Raw genomic sequence first — 9,189 nt, forward strand, 5'->3', positions numbered from 1 at the left:
GTGTGGTGTAAAAATGTTTTATGGTGGATTTTCCCTTTAAATTCAGTCACTACATGATTTGTTTTCACTTGGTTTAGAAAAAATAGAGATGGCTTCAAGTTATAAAGACTGGTTTCCTGTCAATGTTGCATCAAGCACCAGTAAGACAGGCATCAAACCACAGCATTTGCACGGTGATGAGGATATTAACTGCAGGAAATATTTCCAAATTCAAATAAAATGCTGATTTACAATTGATATTTGCATAGTGTAGTTTAATATTTTGCATAACAAGGCTTCTTTAGAAAGGGACTATGATAACTGTTGAGCCATGATGTCAGGGTGCCAAAATGCTATTATGCAAAACCATGTTTATAGTTGTAGGATCATTTCAAATGTTGGATTATGTATTTTTTAAAATGTGTATATTGTATGAGTCACCTTAAATAAACAGTTTATTTTTAATTTGTCAGTCGTTTCATTTCTAAAATTGATGTATAAAACCACTTAATCATCCTGAATACAGTCTTACTCCAGAGCTTTCAAGACATTTTGACAGACTGCCCCTAAACAAAGATAACACAGCAAGATCAGCAGCCATCTTTTGTTAATCCTGGGTACTGGAACTGAAAGAACATTGTTATTAAATAAACTGATAAAATCCATACTACAGCCCTATAAAATTGTATAACTACATATTAAATAACAATAATGACTGATTGACTGAATTGTCCTAGTATATTGTTTATGTCTTTGTAAATTCTACACACAACACTGTTACAATAAAGAAAACACATGTCAGAGAAAATTTAAATTCACACTTTAAAGTTTGTATTCAAATAGCAACATGCTGAATTAAAAGATTCAGTCTAACACATCCATCAAGTCAATTTTTCCATCGAAAAAACGCTTTACAAATTGACTCAAAAGGTTGAAAAATGTGTCAACAGCAGAATCTATAAAAGTGCATTGGACAAGCCACACAAATCAACTCTGACTTAACTGCCCATCCAACAATGTAAGATGGAGTGTGCAGTATTATTTAAGGCACTTTCCTATTGTATTTCTCACATTTAATTCAGAGAACTTGGAGATGAGTTGATGTAATTTACAAAGTCCGACCTTGTATTTTAAAGGCGCACTGTCAAATAAATACACTCTTGAACAAAATACAGTATATTGCACCACACTGTTACTGTAAACACAATTCACACTTTTGGCATTGAATTCAGGCCCAGAAAGAAGGCACGAGGCACATAAAAAAATGCAACAAAAAAAATAAAAATAAAAATAAGTTACATCCAAAAAGGCACACAAATAATGCTCAAATCCATGTCAAACACTTTGTAATCCAACATGATTTTGCAAAATGGGACCACTGCTTATGTACCATCAAAATGATGCTGATAAATGATACATGCTATGACGAGACATTATGTGTAGATAGTTGAGAAGAAATGTTGTGATTCAGAAATATGTAGGGGGTGGAATTTCAGAAAAAAAAAAAGATATTTTCAATTTGTACCTAATGTTCAGTTCAAAGAATATGAACAAACTTAATTATTAATTATCTGAGGAACCATTATCCCAACACACATCAAGATTTTGCCATAGCATCAGTGATCAACAGCACCAAGAGTGACATTTTCAGGATGGTGTTCTTTTTGTAGTTTTTTATAAAGCTTATAAAGTTTGATGAAATATTACAAATGAAACCAGTTTGCAGCTATTTCAGTTCCCTTCAGTGCATTAAAGTATCTCCATCAAGCATTACAGTTACAGGATAGAAATAAAACCTCACTGGTGGAATTCGTAAGGCTTTATCTTGATTGTCACTTACTTTTGAGTATGCACTATCCTGGCTTTCCTGTCTCTGATCTGTTTGAAGAGGTGATAGATGATAGTGGTGCACCACTACCATCTGCTGGTGAAGCTACTCCATTAGATTTTGTTTTGAAGTAAATCACATAAAATAATGGCAGGACAATGCCTATAAGGAGCATGGCAATCACAGCGTTCCACCACTGGATGCCCCAGTCTGCACCGTGACTGATGAGGCGCTTTCCTCTGAAACCAAGCCTGTGTGCTTTCTCAGAGTCATCCATGAAATCCGTATCATGATCATTTGTGGTCTGAATCAGTTTCTCAATATCATTGTCCACCTCCATCAGAAAGTCAGTGACCTCATTGAGATGTGGTTGTGCTCTGGCTCCGTTCCGAGTCTCCACCGGTGTGGTAGATGAATGTGGCATTTCTTCTTGAGGGTCACACAGGTCTGAGTAAGTCTCTGTTAAAAAGCTGTGTTTCTGAACTGGTATTTTTATGGATTTCAATGCAAATAAATCTTGTTCCTGTATAAGGTTGTTAACACGCTTTATATCTGCCACCTGTTAACAGAAATAAGTATGAAGGTAAATTAGTGATGGCACTTAAAGGTCATTAAAGAGACATTTCATTAACACCACACATGGCAGAAAAACTCCTGACTTGAAAATACTTATATTTACCTTACAGCCATACTGCAGTGCGAGCTTGTTGAGATTGTCACCATCCAACACCTCCCGCTCGAGCAGCTGGACATTCCTAAGTCTGTCCTGTTTCTGCTCTTGGACAGCCTGTGGCCTCATCTCCATGACACTGAGCTCGTCATCTTCTGACGATGCACCAGATTCATTTGGCCTCCTCTTGAACATGTACACCTGGCCATCTGCACTGGCGTGAACATCCACAGGGGCCTGGAAAGCCTGTGGAACATGCTCCCCTCGCCGCATGATCAAACATCAACCTGTCAAAAATATCCCAATTCCAATATTAAAGCACGGGTACTTTTAGAAGTCACAATACAGGTTTTAGTCTAAGATACATGTAACAGTAACACTTATATAGGTTTCTTTCATCTGTCTTTCTGAAACATTAAACATTTTGGTTTTTGTCTAAATTTAAAGCTGTACTTAAAACAATGAAATTTAAACACCTCAAAAATTAACATTAATACAGATTAAATGAAAATTATGTCAGCATTCAACAATATTTACTAAGATTCTCAGCCATTGACAACCTTGGAGGCCCTTTGGAGGTGTAGCTGTTAAATGTTAAAAAACATATTGCATTTCTCCTGAAGCAAGTGAGAGTCCAAGCACTGAAAAATCTTCATTTTGTTTTGTAAAACAGGTCCTGTGTTATACAGGCTGAATTTTCCATGTCAGTGCTCACTCATATTGTAATCAAAGTACATTTCTGTCATATTTAGTGGGTGGACAGGAGCAACGCATTCATTGGAGACGTAGATGACTCATCAGAGCTTCACTAAAGAAAACAATATGTTTATTCCACTAACTGACAGAAACTTCAAATAAGCCATTTTGGGTTTTTGGGCACTTCATATTATTTGTTCTGTGTAGTTTTTTTGAGTAACTTTTGGTTTGTACACTAAATAAACTAAACACGTACACGCCTTAGATTTGTTCATCATCTCCATTGGTCACAAAGATCTCATGGAGATATAGGTTAACAGCTGATAAAGTCTAGAGTACAAGAACATCATGTCATAATATTATTTGGATGATGGGTGCCTGTCAATAAAGTCTCTGGAGTACCATGTACCATCAGGAAAACATGTTACGATGGTTATCAGAGCTTCAATAACAGTAGTTATACAGTATAGGTGATCACTTTCATGGCAGTTCCCACAACCATTGATACCATTAAATTAGCTGCAGTCAGCATCCTGTTGCTCATGCTTGAACTCCATCAGCGCGAGCAAGCACTAGCGCTAATATGAGCCAGCTAAAACTGCAATATCACAATTTATTTCACATGCTTTGCAATAATGTTAGTTTATCTGTCCAATAGGAAGCAAGCCAGCTCAGGTGAGATGTTAGTGGACTCCAACATTAGCTAGTGTTGCACAGCTCTGTGTGTGTGTGTGTGTGTGTGGAGACTATGCTTTCTCTTTTTTCAAACATATATATAATGTCACATGTTCATGTTAAAAGTGCATGGCCGATTTGTCAAATAAGTTATGTAGAAATATTCCCTGTGAGCACAAAGCACTGGCTTCAATGGCTCAGTTTCCAATACATTTTTCTCTATCAGCCTGGACTGGTGTTGGCTTGTGACAAATTGTATCTGTGCACATACAGTGTGCAAATTCATTGCACTGCTCCGCTAACATGGTATTTTTCCATTGTTTTCAGGGTAGTCATGCAGAGCCATGACTCCATTACACAGCAAAGTAAATAAATATTTTATCTGTCAGAGGTGTGCTTTCTTTACAATTCTTCAGAATAAAGTCTCCCATTATATGGTCATTTAAAAGCATTTAATTTGAAGCAGTAAAGTAGATGTTGGGTTTGCATCAGTGGTAACACACGACTCTCCTATGAATAGCTAGCTAAACAGAACAGGAAGGGCTCATAAGGAAAGGGGGCAAACAAACTCTAAAGAATAAAGACTGAGCTGAGGGGCTGCATAAAGGGACAGTCTAATAGAAATAAAGAGTTTTTTAAAATTGTGAATCATGCAGAGCTACTAAATACAAATTTAGTACTGTACTTTCAGCAGTGAATTGGTCTATTTCCCCCCCAAAAAGCTTACATACAGCTTCTTATTATTGTGTATACAATTTGAGTCTACTATCTCAAACTATCTGCTATCTTACCATATTGAATAAATTATTGATTGCTATAGACAGACAGCTCTGAAAAGTTTGTCTTTTTGCTTAAAAATTTGGTCAGAATACTTATCCAATTAATCAAAGAACTGCGAGCAGACAATCATGCCATATTTGGACAATTAAAAAACAGTGTAGACATGATCTTTTTTGAAGAAATGTATAAACTTTTTTGTTATACATGTTCAAATTTTGTTGACATAGTTAAAAAGGTAATAATTTTACTTCAAGTTTATTATTATATCATAGTGGGTGGTGGTATACAGAGGTGCATTATATTGACTGGTGTTCCTATTAGTTTGTCCCTCTCATGTATGTTATTGGAGTGGACAAAATATTAGGAACACCAATCAATATAATGTGCCCTAGCATACCATCACCCACTATGGCCTCAAAAATTGACATAGGCAGAATTATCACCTTTCTGAAAACAAATGTTTAAGATATCACTAGCCTGTTTTTGTCAATAAAAACTGAAAATGCAGATGCTTCATAAATGTAGAATTTATAACAAAGTTGTTGTATTAGATTGAATAAGATTGCACAGGTGTACCTAACAGAGAGGTCAGTGAGTGTACATGTACCAGCATTTCTATTGGTTTCCTACAAGAGGTGCAACTTACATTAGTGTTTTTCTTGAGTTTCTGCAAATAATGACTGAATGTTTTAATACCTTGAGAGACACCAGTGAACATTTTTAAAGGATATTTTGTGGACCTTGTTAGTTAGAAAAAGTATGCAACAATTGCCAATTAGGTATCATGCAGGTTAGTCAGAAACCAGGGTTTACCGGGAGTCCATGAAGGCAGCATTAGCATTAGCTTTCATTAGCTGAAAGACTAAAGCTAGGGGGTTAGCTTTAGCTTTGACGTTGAGCATGTGTTCACCAAACTATCATCAAACAAGCGTTAGCTACAATGACAGTTAGTTCAAGTGCTTCCAACCAGGTGGAAAAACACAGTTTCACAGACTTTTTAAGACTAGCCTGTTCCCATCTAGTTACCTTCTCCAAATGCTTTGCCAACAGTAACATATGCCGCTGCCTTCCCAATGCAGTCCTCCCCAGTTTAACGCAACATTACAACGGCTAGAAGTGAACAGTCGCTGACGGTAGGTGATTTTTTTCCTAGGATGGTGTCTTCATGAACCGCCTTACTCTGCCTCTTATTGGCTTATCCTGATATTCTTTCCCTAATACTAACCAATTCCACACCTCATACCTAAATTTAGCCAACCCAACGAACGAAGGCAACGATACTAGCCAATTAGAAACAGCAGAAGGCGGGTCATAAATTCGCCATCCTAGGAAAACAAATTTGGCTGACCGGGAGGCAGCCTACTTCTTTTCACCCTCTATAAAAGTGTCAGGTAGAAAGAAAATAATCTCTACTGCCTCCCACTGATCTGGAATATAACACACACATTTTTATTTCCTACCAAAAAAATACATGTTGAAAATGATGATGATTATGATTGGTAGGCTATTGCTTCAGTTTAGATGTTTTTTGTTTGTTTTGTTTTTACCTCATTTCTGCTACACATACGCTTAAGTTTGTCCCACATATGTGACTAATTTCACATTCACACAGTGAGTCAATGAAAAAAAAAGTCGGCTTTTGACCACTGCACTAAAATAATTTTACAAATATTAAAACTAAAACAGCTGGAAAATGTGTCACAATGTACAATGTATCCGATTTTTAAATACTACTTCTGACATCTGTTGGTAGAAATCATTATTACATCTCGTGTAAGCCAAGCACATGTGCAGTTTTTTTCCTCTACTTTATGTATCTTCAAGTTGTTCAGAGTCAAGTGGTGGTGAGGACTTCAGCAGCGCACAGTCCTTGGGTGAGAGGATGCTGAAAGTGAATACTAGTTTCTGGGTCCTTAGGGAAAGAACCAAAGGACAGGTTAGTGGTGATGCCCTCTTGTTGTATGAACATACCACTAGATGGGGCTATTGGTCTGTCATAACTTATACCTTCTGTGTAACGCAGCTCTAATGCTAAACTGATGAAATATGATGAGGACTATCAGGAAGAAAGATATGAGCCCCTCACATGTACCCACTCAATAAAGGTAAGGTATTCTGCTCAGTTACAGCACTACAAGAAGAGAACATTTTTTCTCTGTCCATGTTTAAGATATCACTAACCTGTGCACTATTACCTGTTGTTACCCCAGCCTTTGCCCAATTAGACATTTTTCCTCACAATAACTCAAAGTTTATCTTAAGTGAAAGTCATGATTTTTCTTCAGGAGGAAAGGTCCAAAGTTCAGTTGATGTCAGGTTCTACACTGGATTTTTTAAGACAAGTTCTAGCTATATTGAACTGGCTGAGAAGCCACATCCTTAGCAAGAAAATTGTGGATATTGTTCCTTGATTTAGGCTATTAATTGAATTAGTTTAATGTAGGCTATTCCAAGAACTATAACAAACCAACTATTCAGCAGTGACTTAATGCAGCTGCTCTGAAATTATTGTCAGGATTTGAGATGATACTGCAGCTCAGTTATCCTAGTCAATCCATGGGTTATCATGTTTTGCTGAATCAGCCACATTTTGGGGCATTACTATGTCACTTTTACCTTCAATAGAGACGAAGAAAAGGCTGTTCAAGAACCTTCAGGGTTACACATAAAATCAAACAGTGCCAGTGGAGGTTTCCTGTGCCTGAAACAATGATCTCAAAACTGTTATTAAAAAAGAAGTCAGACTGAAAAGTAAATCTATAAAAAAATAAAAGCTGCCTCGCAGTTTTAATGTGTGACTTCTCCGATGGTTCAATGTAGCCTAACAAACATTGACTGTATAACATAAAGATAAACGTTTCGGTCGCCCTCTGGTGGCTGACTGCAGTATAAGTCATAAATCCAGCTCCCTCCATGTCAAATTAATTTTAAGATTTTTTTCTATTTTTTCTGCTAAGTTTGTTTTAAATAATTATTTGACGATATATTGAAAAAAGGCCGACTTCATGATTGTGACTGCTGTGACAGCCACTGTTGGGACAGCTGAGGGGGCGTGTCCCTTGCTGCAAATGACGTCACACAAGCAACACGGCATCTCATGGAAAGAAGATATTTTGGCCCACCTCGGGATGGCGGAAGGAGTCATCTACAACTTTTCCACCGCCAGTGCTCAGTTGGTGCTAATCCAAGCACTTCTTACGAACCTGTTGCAATTCCATGATTCACCAGTGAGAGGCAGCAACATGGCGCAAGGCATCTAGCCTGGCGGAAACTAAGAAGAAGAAGAAGAAGAAGAAGAAGAAGAAGAAGAAGAAGATGATGATGATGATAATAATGACAGCTTTGGCACAACAATGATAAAAATAGTACTTTTTATCAACAAATCTTAATGTCTCTGCTTTAACCCTCTGTAAATGCCACGCTAGTCAGCTAATGAACGTTAACCCCGCTAGTCTGCTAATAAACGTTAGCCCCGCTAGCCGGCTAATAAACGTTAACCCTGCTAATAAACGTTAGCTTGGAGCTTTGGCCTTAGTCAGGCTCTGGCTTCGAACTAGCTCGGTGGAAAAGGGGTAAGAGACATCCATAATTTTTCCTTAACTTGACCAACGTCCTGCCCACAAGGAACCTGATTACTCAATGCGGGACCTCAGCTTCATTTGAATGTTTGTCGGTCATAAGATGATCGTTGTGGATAAAGAGAAGACTTTGAAGGTATGTAGCATTATAGCTGTTCTCACTTAGCTGAGTGGCTAGCCAAGCTCATCGCTAATACTATTACGGCTGTGAGCAACCATATAATTGGTGAGTGGTCTTGAATGAATCAGGGCAATCTAAGCTTTCCAACAATGTACGGAATATATATGTTTAAGGGTTGGTGTTTAAAACATTCAGAAGAACGTGTGGCTACCTCCTAACATCCGTCCCGTCCCATAGACGGAACAGCGTGCGTTAAGAGGTTAAATGAGAGCAGCAGGTAAAATGTCTGATACAGTTTGAGGCAAACCAGGCCTAACCCAGAAAAGTTTCTGCTGGTCTTGTCAACCAGAAGTCCCAAAATGGTAGTTGGTTTGAGGGTAGTTGATATGAGCTAATTTAATGTGGTTTGACTCTGTAGCCAACCCACAGTCATAAAATGTTACCTAGTTCGATAGCAGAAATATGTGTAACTGACTTAACATTATCAAGAAAGTAAACAAGTTGTAGCTTAAAAACACAACTCAGAAACTTTATCTAGCTTAAAAATGTTGAAGATAATGTTTGCTAGCATTAAAAGCGTTGTTACAGGTCTTAACTGATGAAAAACACAACTTGATTAGGTTGATCAGGTACAGGGGACATTCCTAAAATAATGTAGGCCTGAAGGTGTCACTTCAGCAATGAAAGCATAACTAAATTAATGGTGTGCCCTAGTTGACTTCTACACACTTTTTTGGGCCTCTGGGACAGTATAAAGGAGTATTAGTGGATCATTTTCGATAGTTGCAACCCCATCAAAACCTCCTGCCAAGATTTTGGAAGTAGGAATGCCCTTAAAGCATTTAGTTTGCCTGAAGTTCTG

The 9,189-nt window shown here is 37.6% G+C and overlaps 1 protein-coding gene across 1 annotated transcript; it reads right to left on the reverse strand.

Moving 5' to 3' along the window:
- Positions 1–1,663: 1,663 nt before the first annotated feature.
- lysmd4 (LysM, putative peptidoglycan-binding, domain containing 4) lies at positions 1,664–5,707 on the reverse strand. Its single transcript, XM_053319490.1, has 3 exons — positions 5,655–5,707; positions 2,487–2,764; positions 1,664–2,366 (listed from the first exon to the last, which is right to left on the reverse strand). Exons 2-3 carry the CDS (start codon positions 2,748–2,750, stop codon positions 1,833–1,835), a joined length of 798 nt encoding a protein of 265 aa, XP_053175465.1. The 5' UTR covers positions 2,751–2,764; positions 5,655–5,707; the 3' UTR covers positions 1,664–1,832.
- Between the last annotated feature and the right edge of the window lie 3,482 nt (positions 5,708–9,189).

Source organism: Scomber japonicus, chromosome 5 (assembly GCF_027409825.1).
Source record: "Scomber japonicus isolate fScoJap1 chromosome 5, fScoJap1.pri, whole genome shotgun sequence".
Lineage (NCBI taxonomy): Eukaryota > Metazoa > Chordata > Actinopteri > Scombriformes > Scombridae > Scomber > Scomber japonicus.

What these genes read in the sequence shown, in the direction of transcription:
- lysmd4 (XM_053319490.1), bottom strand. Translation starts at nt 2,750, where the DNA reads ATGCGGCGAGGGGAGCATGTTCCACAGGCTTTCCAGGCCCCTGTGGAT. An exon ending in CACTGCAGTATGGCTGTAAG is followed by an intron (nt 2,367 to 2,486) that starts GTAAATATAAGT and finishes TTCTGTTAACAG; the next exon opens with GTGGCAGATATAAAGCGTGT.